This window comes from Drosophila elegans, unplaced genomic scaffold (assembly GCF_018152505.1).
Source record: "Drosophila elegans isolate 14027-0461.03 unplaced genomic scaffold, ASM1815250v1 contig_211, whole genome shotgun sequence".
NCBI lineage: Eukaryota > Metazoa > Arthropoda > Insecta > Diptera > Drosophilidae > Drosophila > Drosophila elegans.
The window spans coordinates 1-17,042 of record NW_024545582.1 but is presented as its reverse complement, the minus strand read 5'-3'; the positions used below and the strand labels follow the sequence as shown (position 1 = coordinate 17,042).

General features: G+C 39.5%; 1 protein-coding gene across 1 annotated transcript; it reads right to left on the bottom strand.

Annotated features, from left to right (window-relative positions):
- Window positions 1-11: 11 nt before the first annotated feature.
- On the bottom strand, window positions 12-15,292 carry LOC108135183 (2-oxoisovalerate dehydrogenase subunit beta, mitochondrial-like; the record flags this gene model as incomplete). Its single annotated transcript, XM_017255804.2, has 3 exons — window positions 15,003-15,292; window positions 14,864-14,941; window positions 12-284 (listed from the first exon to the last, which is right to left on the bottom strand). Coding segments are annotated over exons 1-3 (506 nt in total), but the record flags the coding sequence as incomplete, so codon positions are not given.
- Between the last annotated feature and the right edge of the window lie 1,750 nt (window positions 15,293-17,042).

Genomic DNA, 17,042 nt, shown 5'->3' with positions numbered 1-17,042 from the left:
TGGAAATTGACAGTTTGTATATAAACTTGAAAATTACCACAACACGAAGGCCCGGAGTGTGAGCAAAATATGCTTCAGGACATTGAGAATGATATAATGCTCCGTGTCCAACAGCACCACAAGGAACTCTAAAAGTTAGGGATCCACAGTCAAAGAGGCCACCGCTTCGATACCGGTACTTGGCAGCTTCATTAATTATCTGATCAAAACTCGGAAATATGTAGTCCGCAAATTGAATTTCAGCTATTGCGGTAGTTCCTGTATTAGCCACACCAATCGCAAAACTATAAAATAAATTTACGCAAACGACATTTTTTAAAGTAACATAAGTAATAGCTATAAAACTGTTTGTGGTCATTTATTAATTAACACAGGTACACAGCCAAAAATTCTACGAACTATTTAAACTTTTCCATTACGATTGAGTGCTCCTGAATACAAGTCCCACCCAAACATCAGCTAAGCGTTCCGCGGTACAGCTAAAAATACAAATATCCTATGTTTGACGACATTTTTGACTATGCAACCCTTATAATTAAGTTACATTGACCATCATCAAGTTAAAAAAAAGTATCTGGCAGAAACTATTATCAATCTCTTTGAAGTATGACGTCAAAATTGAAAAATCTGATTTTACACAGTTTCTCCAATCAATGTCTCAAAAAAATATATCTTCAATGAATTCACTTTTGATTTTTCTTGGAATCTTCAGTTTCTGTGTGTTGTAACTTCGGTTAAAAAAGTACTTTAAGGGTATTTTATATCGTTAAAAACAAAATTGTTGGGAATCAACTAATATTTTTTCTAAAATTTTAATAAAGCCAAGACACCCTTAAACATGTCTTGAAAAATGTATGTTCTGACTTGTATAAATTAATTGGCTTTCATTTCAAAACAGTTAATACATTACGATTACAATGCCAAATTCGAGGAATATAAATTTTAAAGTATTATTTGTTCTCCATTTTGATTCTTTAAAAAAAAAATATTTTTGTCCAAGCTGTTTGCGCACTTGGCGCTATTATTCGAATTAAATTGAAGTTGAGACAATAAAGCTTTCGTTCGTTCGCTCTTGCGAATTCGCCTTAGCATAATATAAGTTCTAAGAGAAATTGTTGGAATATTAAATTTACAGATTATTTGAACTCCATCGAAACCACTACCTATCGTCGTCTCAATTTTCGATAAATTTTATAAATGTTATTTTCGCATTTAAATCAGCCGAATCCTACTGCAGTCACACAAGCTTCGAGTTTCGTTTTAATACAAAACCGTTTTAAATTTTCATTGTAACCACGACGTGATCGCAGTTGAGTTTTAACTTCCGAAATAAATATCTTCGTTGGAACTTTTCAGCCGTTCCGCTTGTTGTTGTTGCAATTGCCGAATCGGTTAACCATGTATAGAGTGCTAATAGTTGAAAGTTAATCTGTGGCGTTTTGTTAATTGTGTTTTGACCCATGCAAGAATCGGTAGATATTGATAACAATTATAATTCTGCATACATACATATATTTCGATTAATAAGTGAATCGCTTTGGACCATAAACACGAAAATAAAATACCCGTCGTCGACGCAATTATGGCCAATTTTCGTCGTAGTGAGCACCAATTAAGGGTAAAAATAAAAATCTGGAAATAAGTGCAAATTGTGAAAAGTATAATTCTCAAAAACCTCCGCCGCAGTTTGTCTGAACATTTTCCCGTGCTTTTCACAATTTTCCCGCGCCTTTCGGCATCAGGCTTATATATTTGTTGCTCTTAGTTATCGGTCAGTGTATCATTCTCCGACACCGGTGCCGCTGTTTCAAGTCATCTTTGGTCGTTTTAGATCTCGATCGCTGCAGCAGTGCCATTTTCGGTCTGCTTAAACGTTTGTTCTATACTGCTTGCGTGCGGAATATTACTGTCGCAGAGTTTAAATAAAAAGTATTAAAACCCTATTTAGATATTTTGGATGTACTTCTCTCGTTACTTAGCTCCCCTAGCTTCCTTCACTGCGTGCGTATGGTAACGTACTCGATTTTTTTTTTGTAGATTTTTAATAAATAATATTAATTAAAATAAATATTTAACACCTCTTCAATACCAACAAAAATAAATACAAATAAACGCAATATACTTTACACGAAGTTCAATCATTGAATTTCGTGTTTAGCTGGTGACGCTCTAAAATCAGGCCTTTCAAGTCACTGCGGAAAATTATCCCAAATCCCTTGCTAGCCTGAAGCGGGTGTTCGATAATGATTGTCTATTTTTTTTTTTGACAACATACAGACACTTTTTAATTTGCATAAAATATCCCAGCCTTCGGCTATAGCCTTGAGAACCCACATCGCAGCCTTGTATGACACCTTGCTGACTATTGGGGATTATAGACGCATTACTATTGCTATTTTAATACATCTGGTAATGAGCAAGGTCGATGCAGGAACTAAAAGAAAATGGAAAGAATAGTTAGATTATACAAAACTGTTCAGCAGACCCAATCTAACCCTAAGAAAAATGAAATAGGAGTTTTTCGTTTATCGCTGCCAGGAACGACCCTGTACAATGCGTGTATTGCAACTCAGCTGAACATTAGATTGGAAACTGCGCTTCCTTCGCAGCCCTAACAGTTCAGCAAAGATTCGATTTCGCTAAAAGAGCACCCTTATTTATGCATTAACTGCTTAAGAAAGGGCCACACGGTCAAAAAATGCAAATCGAACAGATGAAGAGTGTGCAATTCTTCACATCACACTTTGCTACACATATATTCCCCAAGCACAAATCTCGCGTTGCCATCCCCTTCTCAGCCCACGCTCATGCAGGAGTCTCCATCTACGTCGCATGTTTTGCATGCGAAAGCATCATGTGCATAAAATTAGCAGTGCAACTTTCAAAATCTAAACATTTTTTTCACCATAATTTGCCGTTAATTATCCGTAAATTATTCGTGAAAGAAAAAAATTTGCCGCTCAATTTTTTTAAAAGTTATCCAATGTTCAATACCAAGTTCGCAGTACACAAAATTAAACTTTAACTTTTCGAAAAATTTCTTTTGCATGAATTTGCCGTTAATTATCCGTAAATTATTCGTGATATTGTGATATTATTGATATCAAGTTAACTGTACACAAAACTAAACTTCAATTCTTCACTTCTTTTGCAGGAATTTGCCGTTAATTATGCGTAAATTATTCGTGAAAGAATAAAATTTGCCGCTCTTGTTTTAATATTTTTTTTTTAAACAAACCTTGTGTTCTGCTAACTTGATATCAAGTTAACAGTACACAAAACTAAACTTTAAGTTTTCGAAAAATTTTCGAAAATATTTAGATTTTGAAAGTTGTACTGCTAACTTTATGCACATGAAGGCATCGGATCGAGTCATTCTTGCAACTGCGGTTGTGAGCGTTCAAACCAAAAGTGGCGAGTTTGTATTAGTTCGAGCGTTGCTCGACTGTGGTTCACAAATAAACTTTATAACTGAAGAGCTCGCTCAGAGGCTCAAAATTACAAAGGAGGACAAGTGCACGAGCTTGCGAGGCAATGGCGGGACTAATGTCCAAGCTACAAAAAAATACACACGCTTGTTAAGTCGCGAGTAGGGAACAGCAGGTTGTCGTCCGATTTTTGGATCCTGAAAAATTTGTCTGGTTTTCATTTGGATCAAACAGTGAACACCAGCGTAGGGAGGGTGCCCGCAAATATTTAGTTGGCAGATATGCATATCTGTTGGCCAGATAAAGCAGAGGCCGGAACTTCCCATTTTACATAAGACAGTTCTCGGCTGGATAGTGTCAGGAAGATGTGCCGCTGAAAATAAGTAAAGGCTGAAAAAATGGTACATCTCAGCTGCCGGTAGAAAGCGCTGGAGTCAATTGACATCAACCTGCAGAAATTTTGGTCTGTGGACGACTTGCCGCCCAACACTAAAATCCATACTTCTGAGCCACAACTCTGTCAACAACACTTTGAGAAAAATACTCAAAGATTGTCGTCCGGTAGATTTTCGGTTCCTTTGCCGTTCAAATCTGACCCAAATACTCTTGGTTTGTCATACGAAGTTGCGAAAGGAAATTTTCAAAGGACCCTTCGCTGAAGAAGATTAATCTTGAATTCATCAAGAAATATGTTTCAAAATTCCGATTACTGAAAGTAGTTTTCGATGCATCGTGCCGTACTTCCACGCAGGTAGCGTTAAATGACATCTTGATAGTAGGCCCAACTATCCAAGAGGAACTGTACTCGACTTTGCTTCGGTTTAGAATGCAAAAGTTTGCCATTGCGGCTGACGTCAAAAATATGTATCGCCAAATGATGGTGGACAAACCTGCCCGAAATTTGCAGCTGATAGTATGGAGACGAGATCTTTACGAATCCCTGAGAATCTTTAAGTTTAACACAGGTACATATGGAACTTTGCCAGGTTATTCAGAATGATTTTTATGTTGACGATTTGTTAGCGCCGGATGCGTTAGGACCTGCAAAGTTTTCGAGACGAAGTTTCTCAGGTCTTGCAAGAGGCGGGCTTTGAATTGGCAAAGTGGTTTTCAAACTGCCCATCTGAAAGCGCTGTTAAAACTCTTGGCGTGGTTTGGTTACAGGTTCAAGATTACTTTCATTTACGGTTGGATGACTCTTTCCTGGATTTTTGCGCGACAAAGCGAAATATTTTGTCGGTGACTGCTCGACTTTTCGACCCACTTGGCCTCTTGCGTCTTTTGGCAAAGGCAAAGATGTTGTTGCAGGAACTGTGGCTTCGAAAATTAGATTGGGACGAGTCGCTACCGATGTAGTTACTTACATCGTGGGAGATGCTTAAAGCGACGCTTCTGCAGCTGCCGAAAATTAAGGTATCGCGATTTATCCACACAGATCTACAAGTCCCGATTAAAATACATGGTGTCACTCACGCTTCCTTGCGAGCGTATGAAGCGTGCATCTACGTTCGGACTCAAACTGCTGAGGGTTTGAAAGTGTCTTTATTGACCGCCAAATCGAAAGTAGCTCCCCTGAAGACGAAAACTTTGCGTTGCCCAGTGCTGTGTGTAGCTCACCTTTAATCAAATCTCTATAATCGTGTCAGGCCATTGCTAAATTGCCTGATTGGGAATGTATTCCTGTGGTCAGACTCCGAGATCACTTTACACTGGATCAAAAACCCTCCCTCGTTGCTGTCGGTTTTTGTTTCGAGCCGGGTTTCAGAAATTCAGGAGTGGTCGGAGAAAGCAATTTGGAAACACGTTCCCACGAAAGTCAACCCAGCAGACATGGTGTCCCGAGGATGTAACGAAGGAGCTTACAACGTCCATTTGGTTCGGTGGGCATTCTTTCTTGCTCGACCCAGAAAATTATTGCCCTGTAAATAGACATTTCGAACTGCCGGCTCTCTCTCTCAGCCCAGAGCCAAATTATATGCTTCAGAAAACAGAGTCCTTTTCGTCGCACCTGAAGCTTCTGAGAGTGCTCGTATGGGTTTTCCGTTTTTGAAATAAATATTTCGCCAAGAGAACAGGATTTTGCTTTTGAAGTGATCCAATCTGACGAATTCAGGAAGGACATAAATAAAATTCGGAAAAATATACCGGTAGCAACGAATATTGAAAAGCTAAACCCCTTTATTCAGGACAAAAAATTTGATTCGTGTTCCTCGACATTGCTACGAGTTGGGGGTCGGTTATTGAATGCTCCTATCCCGTACGAAACCAAATTACCGTTGCTGCTGTCTAACGGCTTACAGTTCATCAGATCCTATGTGTCATACCTACACGTTACGAATTGTCACGCTGGACCACGAGTTCTCGTAATTCGTCTGCGCGAGAAAATATTGCTAGTTAATGCTCAAGAAGTCTGCCGACGAACAGTTTGGTCGTGCATGCGCTGCTTAGCAACTTTTGACGGAAATTAAGCGGAGCTTGCCAGCACTTGTGGTTCCTTAAGCACAACGTATCGCATCCGTGGTAAGCCACCGTACAAGTAGTACGTGGCCTTGTTCATCTGTTTTGCCTCCAAAGCGGTCCACTTAGAATAAGTGTCTGACCTAACCAATGATGAGTTCCTGTTGGCAATTAAAAGGCACGAGAGTCGTCGCGGGATTCCGGAGAAGGTGTGGTGCGACGTAGATCTTTGGCGTAGATCGACATATGAGGGAGCCCGTCTGGAGGAGAAGGGTGGCGGTATCGAAATATTCGCATCAATTCGAGTTTGGGTTTATACCGCACAGAGCACCGCACTTCGGGAGGCAGGTGTGAGGTCTGCAAAGCACCTGTTCATTCGGACGGTAGGCCACGACCTCTTAACCGCAGAGGAGCTCGGAACTCTCCTCACCAGCGCGGAGGCCGTGCTCAACTCCAGGCCCCTCGGAGCTCTCATCTGCTCATCGGCGCACTTTCTCTGGCGCCACCAGTTTGGAGTGGATTGGGACGAAGCACTGTCTCAACAACTAAAAGATCGTTGGTAATCTATTTATCCTGACCTGGAAAACTTAAACCAAAACGAGGTACCCCGATACGTAGGATTCGGTGCAGGAGCTTTGGATGAGTCGATTGGATTGGAACGAAACACTGTCTTAACTATAAATACATCGTTGGCAATCTATTTATCCTGACCTGGACAACTTAAACCAAATCGAGGTACCCCGATACGCAGGATTTTCACCGCAGCATGTATACGAAATACATGGATTCGCTGACGCTACCCAACGAGCATACCGTTGTTGTATATATCTTCGCTCTTGTCAAAGTGGGTCAGTAAAATCGCATTTACTTATAGCCAAGTCGAAGGTTGCCCCCATCAAGGCCACGATTAGAACTGGTTGCAGCATTATTTCTCTGCGGTACGTGGGCCAAAATTAGCCATATGTTTAACAATAAACAAAAATTGACTCCTGGACAGACTCCAGAATTGTATTACATTGGATCACTCTGCACTCTTCGCAATTAAATTGATTTGTGGCTAAACGAATTTCAGCAATTCAAACCAAATTATAGATCGTTTCTTGACGTTATGTGTCAGGAACGGAAAACCCTGCTGAAATGAGCTCCCGTGGATGCAAAGCCAACGAGCTCCTCATACAATTTGGTTCACGGGCACTGCCTTTCTTTAATTGGAGGAAAATCTTTGGCCATAGTTGTTTGCCAATATGGGAATCAAAGAAGCTGATCTTGAGAAACAAAAACCTACATCGTTTAAATGTACTGGATCAGAGGAAACCATCATCGATCAAATTCTAAGTAGAAAATCTTATCATCGTGTTTTGAGAATCACAGCTTACGTTTTCCGTCTGTTCAGCTAAGTTTCTGCAAGCAAAAATCTCAGCGTCCCGCAAGCAGTTCAACTGCCAGCAAACAGATTGCAGCAATCATTTTCTTTTTACCGTAGGACTGATTCAACAGAAAATTTATGCAAGGGAAGGGTAAAGATCCTCAGACCGGATATACAGAAGTTTACGCCATTTCTTTCGGAAACAACTATCGGTAGCCGCACCCTCATTCATGTGGGAGGACGACTAGAAATGCTCAAATAACGTCCGTGAAATCTATGAAGCTTTAAATAGTCAAAAATCTGGACAGTCGCACCTGACGTACGAGGTACTGCAAACTGTGGAAATTGATGCCGACCAACAATGAAGAAGCTCTTTCTTTTTGGTCGGTACATCATAAACAGCGCTGACAGTTTAGAAGTTTAGAAGCATGCAACGAATTACGCCTGAACCGTTGGCACCGAGTCACCCACATAAAACAATAATTTTGGGAGCTCTTGCGACGTGACTACCTGTACACCTTGCAGGCCCGCAACAAGTGGCTTTCTCCGAAAGCGAACATAGTTGCTGGGCTGCTAGTCCCGATCCATGATGACAAATCTCTACCCCAATAGTGGCCCATGGTACGCATCACTCACACTTGCTTTGGAGCTGACGAAAGAGTCCAAGTCGTCGACATCAAAACAGCTAAAGGAGTCGTTCGTCGACCAATTCGCAAGGTCGCTTCCGTGCTTTTACCACCTAATCATATGCTATCACAAGTACTACTGTAATTTATTGAGATTTCTGTTCGCTCTTAAACCATGTGAAACCGAATAAAAAGAGCAGTATAATATAGAATTTCGTGAAGTGCAGAACATTTTTTTTCCGTATTTTTCTTATTCGCTGGATCGAGCTTCACCATCTGCACAAGTGCAAAAACCACACTTGCCTGCCTCGCAGCGGACAAAACAGTTGCCTAATAACTTTTTTTGATATTTAATGTCTAATTTAAATATTTTTGCGGAACGAAATTTTTAAGAGGATCGAGAAAGTGTTGATGACATAATGCGCTTCGTAAGACCATCGATGTCAACAGATGACCAACACGTCAATGACGTGGAGCTCTTTATTGAGCTTGTTCACGGTCTCCTCATATTTGGAACCGTCTATACTAGCGGTTTTATCGCCTTAATACAGAAGACGTTAATTAAATATGTGCTACACTGATTTTTTCTTTTTTTTTATACCCTTAGATGTTTGGAACACAGTAAAAGAGACCCAAAGTAGTTTCTCAGATTTAAAGCTATCTGCATGAAACTTTCCCAAAAGTTGTATATTTATAGTATTGTTGTTTTTCTTTCGATTGTTTCTATGGGAGCTTTATGATTTAGTCGTCCGATCCGGCTCGTTGGGAAAGTTTCATGCATATAGCTTTAGAACTGTGACACTAATTTGCATAGAAACGGACGGATAGACGGAAATATCTAGATTGACTCCCTAGTGATGCTGATCAATAATATATATACTCTATAGGTTCAGAGATGTCTCATTCACTGCGTTGCGAACTTCTGACTGAAATTATAATATCCTCTGAAAGGGTATAAAAAAATTATAACTTTGCTGTTTTTTATTTTTATAACCGTTACTCGTAGAGTGAAAAGGTTTTGTGATCGTTGAAAAGTATGTAACAAGTAGAAGGAAGCATTTTCGATCCTATAAAGAATATATATTCTTGATCACGCTTAATAGCCGAATCGATTTAGCCATGTCCGTCTGTATGAACTTCGAGATCTCAAAAACTACTAAACCTAGAGATGTAGGATTTGGCATGCAGATTCTAGATTTTTCTTCGGCAGTGCAAGCTTATTTCAAAACCACGCCCACTCTCACGACAACTCTCACGCCCACAAATCTCGAAACACTTAACACGTTTGTAAGGTCGCTCTGAGACATATTAGAGCTTAATTCTTGCAATAGCTGCAAGGGTATATGAACTTCTGCTTGCCGAAGTTTGCTTTCTTTTTTGTTTTGGATTCATCTGTTCTGCAATGGCTTTTATGATTGTGCTTGTTTCAAGAATTATTGTGGAGAAAGGCTCCGCTAGTGAGATGTTTGGTAAAGTGGATTGGTTTGTCGGCGGATGAGGTTGCAAGACATTTTTTAAGTAAAAGGCGTATAAGTTGGCCTTTTCCTCGTCACTAAGGGCCCACCCACCTGTTGGTGATCGAATTGGAAAATCTATTGGTGGTTGAATTTTTGGGTGCGCTCGCCAGAGTGGAAATTTGCTGGTGGGCGAAAGTTCGGGTGTGGAGTGTTTGGCAGCAGAGGACATTACATCCGTTTTATGTTTAAGTGAGTCTTCAATATCAGCTTCACAGGAGATTTTAGGTTCGATTTCAAAGTGTGAGCTTATATATTTTTTATACTTTAGACAGTTTGTAGCATTGGATGTCAGAAATTGTGGTCGTTCCACAAACTGTGGATGTTCAGATAGACAGAGTAAAACAGACGAGTGGTCAGATGAAAGTTCCGCCAGGGTTTCAACATGTATCAGCCTGGACGGCACTCTCCTAGTTACAGCAAAATCGATGTCTGGTTTTTTGTTCGGATATGCTGGTCCATATGTGGGAGTACCTGGTGAAACAAAATCTAGCTTATTACCGGGTCTGATAATAGCGTTGTATAATTGGCGTCCTTTTGGGTTAATTAGACGAGAGCCCCAGTAGTGGTGTTTCGCATTATTACATTTTGTATTTGTGGAGTGTAAGTCTGGTTTTGTTGGTTATAAGGTTGAGTTGGTCTTTGAGTGTTTTGCTCTGGAAGCGGAGTATATTTTGGTTTTGGTATAGGCGGGAGGGGCTGTAATGCTTCGGGCTGAGCTGTTCTTGTAGGCGACATTCCAGGGTATCGAAGTGCAGCCGCAAAAGTAACTCCAGGAGTGGTTTGCGAAGGAATGTAAAGATTTGGCTGAGCAACCTGTTGGGCGGAGGTTGGTTGTTGGCGCCTCTGGTTGAGCCGACTCTTGATCTCTTTATAGACGGGGCATCCCCTGTAATTAGCAGTGTGGTTTCCACCACAGTTGCTATATTTTCTCAGTGCTTGGTCTTCTTCGTTACCCGTGCAAGCTTCTATACAGTGCAGGTCGCCACAGCCAACACAAAGTGCAATAACTTTTTGTGTGCCCAAACTCCTGGCAGTTTGAACACTGTACCGGGCCGTTTCGTTTATGCGGCTCCTCTACGGTTATTCTTCGATGGAGTAGGTATTGCAATTTGTATATGGGGTGCACTGTGTTTTTCTTTAGGTAGTTGTGTCTGGTTTGAGTTCAATCTTGAAGAGTGGCTGAGGAATTTACGCCCTGTTGGTTATGTTCATTACGTCTTAAACGTCAAAACCATTTTCTTTAAGTCCTTCAACTATATCAGCTCCCGGTACGGTTGACTCGATACCCTTTATTACAACTTGAAGTCCTTTACTACTTTTGAGTTGGTAGGCGTAATAATTAACACGCTTACTGTCCAGGAAGTTTGTTACAGAGCGGTAGTTGGCTTCATTGGTGATCTGGAGCTTGGTTTTATAGTAATATAAAAGTTGTTTTGCCCAATTTTTTACTTGACTTTATTGATTAGATCTGAACAATTTTGATCTCTAATGTAGATAGGTGGCGGCTTTACAATTTTATTGGCTTGGCGTGGTTGACTGTATTTTTTTTGAGCTCGTCAAGTATGGAAAATTTGTTTGCAGAAGTTGCCTTAGTGGTGTTGTTTGAAGTTTTAGTAAGTTTAGGCAAATTTGCTTCCTTAGCTTTTTGCGGACTAAGTTTTCTTTTTATTTGTACATACCGATCGATCCCAGTCTGTACAAGCGTAGATTGTGAGAGCTCTGCAGCAGAAACTAGTATTGCTCGCGATGCCAAAAACGGCACCACGTTGGTCGATGTTCAAGTTGTTGTTGTTGGTTATTGTAAAAAAGATTTTTTAAAGAGGGCCCCAAATTGCCTTTTTTTTGGGGGGGTGTCGAGGGGAAAATTTAAAAAGTCAGAAAATTGAATATCATAAATTTTTTATGTTTAATGTTTGATCGACAGGACTTTTTTTCTTCGTTAAGAGGTGTTTTTGTTTAATATCTGAAGTTTGTGTTGCAAAGTACATCAATATTATTACAAAAATTTTGACAAAACAAAACTTTTAGCTTTATTTTAGTTCTAATATTATTTTAATGGACTACGTTTGGGAAGACTCTAATGCTAAACAAAAAACAAAACAAAAAAAAAAGTTTGTGTACCCTTTAATATTTCTTAAAATAATAAATTTTTATGTTCGACAAGCAGCTATATGATATCGATGTCCAATTTTAATAAAATTAAAAACCGAAACAATAAACCGTTGCTTTCACTTTACTACTAACTTTCTGCAAGGGTATAAAAACAAGTTTTAATTTTTTTTTCGATTGTTCCTATGGGTTCTATATGATGTAGTCGTCCGTTCCGTCCCGTTCCTACATATATACTACTTGCAACAGAAAGACAACTTTAGGGAAAGTTTAACGCAAAGATAATAATGCGAGAATAGTTTGCGCAGAAACGGACGGACGGTCAGGCGGACACGACTAGATCGACTCTCCTATATTCCTTATAGGGTCGGAGATGTCTCCTTCACTGCGTTTCAAACTTCTGACTGAAATTATAATACCTTATGCAAGGGCATAATAAACAAGAAAGAAAGCAAACTTCGGCAAGCCGAAGTTCATATACCCTTGCAGCTTTTGCAAGAATTAAATATTTTTGAAAACATTAAAATTATGATTTACTTGCGTATATGTTTAATAACATTGAAGCTATGATGATTTGCAGCTTAATTATTAGATAGTTAATGTATATATTTTTATTGTTTCTATGGGAGCTATATGATATAGTCGTCCGATTTTGATGAAATTTTAACCGTAATTCTAAAATATTCAACCATTACTATATGTCGAAGAACAAAAAAAAAATTTAAAAACAGCAAAGTTATATATTGTTTTTTTGTGTTTTTTCCGATTGTTCCTATGGGAGCTTTATGCTATAGTCGTCCGATTTTGATGAAATTTAAACCGCAATTCTGAAATATTTTACCATTACTATATGTCAAAGAACTAAAAAAAATATGAAAAACAGCAAAGTTATAATTTTTTTTTATTTATTTTTTCGATTGTTCCTATGGGAGCTATATGCTATAGTCGTCCGATCCGGCTCGTTCCGACTTATATACTACCTGCAATAGAAAGACAACTTTTGGGAAAATTTAAACGGACGGACAGACTGAAAGACTGACAGACGTACATACGGACATGGCTAGATCGACTCGCCTAGTGATGCTGTTCAAGAATATATATACTTTATAGGGTCGGAAATGTCTACTTCACTGCGTTGCAAACTTCTGACTGAAATTATAATACCCTCTGCAAGGGTATAAAAATGGCTCCTACGAGACCGGCTTGTTCCCATTTATATTCTACATGCAATATACATATATACAATTTTTGGTACTTTTATGCAGATAGTTTTAAAACTGAAAGACTTGTCTAGGTAGAAACGAATGGTCAAACAGACGGACATAGATCGACTCTAAAAGCTGATGCTAATCCTTTGCCGATCTAGTCAATCTAGCCATGTTCGTTTGTTCGTTTCTACCGAACTAGTCTCTCAGTTTTAAAGCTATATGCACCACAATGTTGTATTTTTGTAGCAGCAAGTACATAAATTAAGCATCTTTATTATATTTCGATCGAAAAAATAAATGAAAAAAAGTATATCTCTGCTGTTTTTAATTTTATTTGAGTACACTAAATACTAAAGATATGGTTAAATATTTTAGAATATTTATTTATTTTATTCATTTATTTATTAAAGAAAAAATAAATGAAAAAGCTGTACTTCTTTTCTTTTTTTAAAATTTTTTGTATATACTTCGAGTTGTTTACATTTTTACGAATTGGACAATGACATTATAATGCTGCTATAGGAAGGATCGAATTATTTTGTTTGCTTGTAAAATGAAAATTCTTAACATATCCTTTAAATCAATGGGCGTATTCAGCAGAACAACACGCTTAGAGCTCACTGATGGATCAGTAATCAGTAATCAAGTTTGTTCAGCTGAACGCTTATGATACATTCCGCCCTCGCAAAAATTTATTGGCTTGGAACTTATTGGTATCAAGGTGTTTCGCGCCAGAAACAGCAAAAACAGTAACTATATTATGTTGTTGTATTAAGAAAGGCAAGGTGGCTAACTTATTTTTTTTACAGCTGAAAGCAAAATCTGGACCGGATACTACAGCACTGCCCACTACATTCGTAGCCACATCACACTTAAAAAATTCTTGCAATTCTTCTTGTCGATACTTATAAAGAAATAATTAAATTTATTTATTGTTTATTGTGTTTTTTATTTATTATTATCGATATTTATACGACCGATATACGCTAGCAGATATCTATCATGTATTAAGAAAAGATAGCTTACTTTTTAACGCTACTTTTTTGCTGATCATGATGTAAGAATTTTTGCACCATGATCAGTGACCATACGCGTTCAGAACTATCGTAAGAAATGCATCAATGATCAGTGATCATGTTGATCTGCTGATTACGCCCAATGTCACACCCTTCAAAGTACTCCCTTCCCGATACAATATGATAACGATTTTTCCAATCCTTGAAACATGCCAAAAAGTCCGTCCTGTCTGGTATAGCCATCAACGCCATCTTGGATTCGGTTTTTATTTTAATCGACCCGAAACGCGTTCCCCGGAGTGGACTTTTGAGTTTTAAAATAACCAGATGTCACATGAAGCCAAATCATGCGAATGCAGTAGTTAGGCAGAATTTTTAGGCGTCGAATTTTTGACGAAATGGTCACGAAGAACGAGAGACAAAACGATATTTCACTTATCGGTGGCACAATTGGTTTGATATTCCAATCATATCATATCAACAAGTTCTCGACCGTCTTTTTTTCTGCGACCGCAGTACTCTTCATTACGCAAACCAAATTTGATGGAATCTGCCGAATCAAGGGGTTTCACGGGTTTTAGTTTCAAAAAAACATTTTTTTTATTTTCTTATTAAATTCTGTTAAGATTTCACGCGACCTACTCAAACGATCTTAATCAAATATTGCACATATCTCCGAAATAAAATGTACTAGGTTTGAACGATCGATTTTTTTTTCAATTACAATTTAAAAAAAAATATCTGTCAATACAATATAAATACAAGTTCTGCTGTCAATGCAGAGAGTAATTTTTATACCTTTGCAGAGAGTCAGTCAGAAGTTTGAAACGCAGTGAAGAAGACATTTGTCGTTGTATTGCAGGTACTAAATAAGTCAGAACGAGCCGGATCGGACGACTATAGCATATAGCTCCCATAGGAACAATCGGAAAAAAAAATAAAAAAAAATTATATGTTTGATGTTTTTTAAATTTTTTTGTAGTTGAAAAGTTGAAAAAAATTTTCATTTTTAAATGAAAAAATAACATTTTTGAATATAAGACGCTTTTTTACGAGGAACAAAATTAAGGAACAACATTGTTTGTGCAAACATTATCTCTTCTGCTATACATAGTATTAAAATATTTAAAACAAACCCTGCGATTCCTTGCTCACATAGAGGTGAATTGAAAACACGTTCCTTTCCGTATTTGTCTCGTAGATTAACAGAACAACTGTTGAGGGGCAAATTTATTAGGTATTGAACAGTCTAGTTATTATATATGTTTTACTTACCGAAAAACTCCACCAAATCCTACATCTTCGCCAAACAACAATGCCGATTTGTCATCACTTAGCGCCAAATCCATTGCATTGTTTATAGCGTTGAACATATTCATTTTTTTCCAGTTCCCAATGAAGTGGGATAGTAGGTAAAATGTGATCGACATAAAGAGGGTAGCCTGACATCAGAGCGGAGAGTGCTAAGCCAGCTAAGCGCAACTTGAGCCACTTTCATATTTGACATTAAAAAAAAATACTCTTTAAATAACAGTGACTGTTGGGTTAATTACATAATATTCAGTGTGAACTCGATTACTAACTTTAGTTCGAAATTAATCTACGATGTGTGTCAAAATAGCATCGCTGAAATAGCGGTGATCGAAAAACGACGAAAATTGAAACACTGCCATTTTTTTTATTTTTTTATGGCTCGGGATATGAGATTTAAGCTCAAACCGTATGTGTGTGCTGGCCATTCTACTTGTTCCAGAAACTCCAGCGGTTTCTCCAAGCCGTCAAACTTGAAAGAACATTCCCTGACTTGCTTTGCGACTTTTGCATAGTCTGGTGCGCTGGGCCTTTGCTGTTCTGGTCTTCTTTCTTGACTTATGCTACTGGATCTTCCTGTCTCCTTCATGCTCTCCGCCTAGGCAAGCTATGAGCTGTTCGGCGTCTGAGAGTTCCCATTTTGCTGCTTGAGCCTGGTTTGACGTAGATTTCCTCCAGCTCAGCCCGAATTTCCCCATTCCTGGTTCGATTTATGTTTTATTTTTGACATATTCTGAAAGGGCTTTCCGCATGTCCTCCGACCTGCCCACCAGGATGATGCCAAGGTTGGCTGCCACTTTTGGGAAATCCTCTTTCCTGAGGAGATAGATCCATCCTTTCCCATTTCTGTTTGATGCTGAATTTCACTGTCAGGACAATTACGTTTTGGGCGCCAGATGTAACGATCTGATTTTCTTGATTTATCTGCTTGCTACGAATGTCGTGCGGTTAGCTCAGAAGATGTAAGTGTTCGTCCCACCAAATTTATATAAACGTGACTGCCCTATTGATCAGTGAAAACGCACAGAAAGATTGGGAGTATACAGGGATCTTTTGGAGTATACAGGGATCTGACTTTTGTATTGACAATGTAGACATATGCTCCGCTGCCGGTTCCTTCTTACGTTGAACGGTTCGCTGGGATGTGATTGCTGCGAAGTGATGTCTCCCTCGCCGGCTTTGCTCGCGAAGCCTTCTGTTGCCTTTGGCTCGGCGGCATTACAGGGCTTAGGGATGCGTCACCGTTCCTAGACTAGGGTGAACAGGCACTGTGCTCTCAAGGCGAACGCCTTTCGCAGCCACAGCCTTCTGTCTCTTCTTCTGTCCCGGCCGGTCGCACCGGACGTCGGCTCAGTTTCTACCTGACGGTTCGAGCGTACGCCGAAAGCCGCTAACGCAGTCCCAAGGTCAAACGCCAGGTTCTAGACGAACGCTTCCACATTACCCTCTCTGTCGCAGACTTTAGAATTCGACGTATCTGATGCTCGCACGGCGCTCGCTGTTCGTCGTCCTGGCGTCCTTGTTGTCCTTGCTCTGCCTCGGGATATATTGACTGGCACCGCTTCTTGTTGGCGTAGCGCTCGCGATTCGGTAAGCTGCCGTTGTGGGACTCTAGCGGTGAACTGCTGTGCTCTCAACGCATACGCCTTTCGAAACACTAGCTGAACAATAGTCGCACCAAGACCGTGTACAATTCCTGCAGGACGATCAGGCATACGCCGGAGTTCGCCTATGCAGTTCTTGTAGGCAGGCAGCTGGTTCTAGACAACTTTCCTTCTGAGCCCACAGTTCCTTGTCGAAGGACTCTATTTGTTCAACTCTGTCGGACACGCCGGGTGGAATGCCGCCTCAAATCGCGACGGAAGTTGTGACAAAGCGCCTACCTGTGTCTCCATTCTCGACGTAGCGATCTTGTTTCCTTGATGACTCCGCACAGCTCTACTTGGTTCTTCACGTTGTTTCACTGGTTACTGGTTCACTTGATGACTGTTACTTGTTGACTTT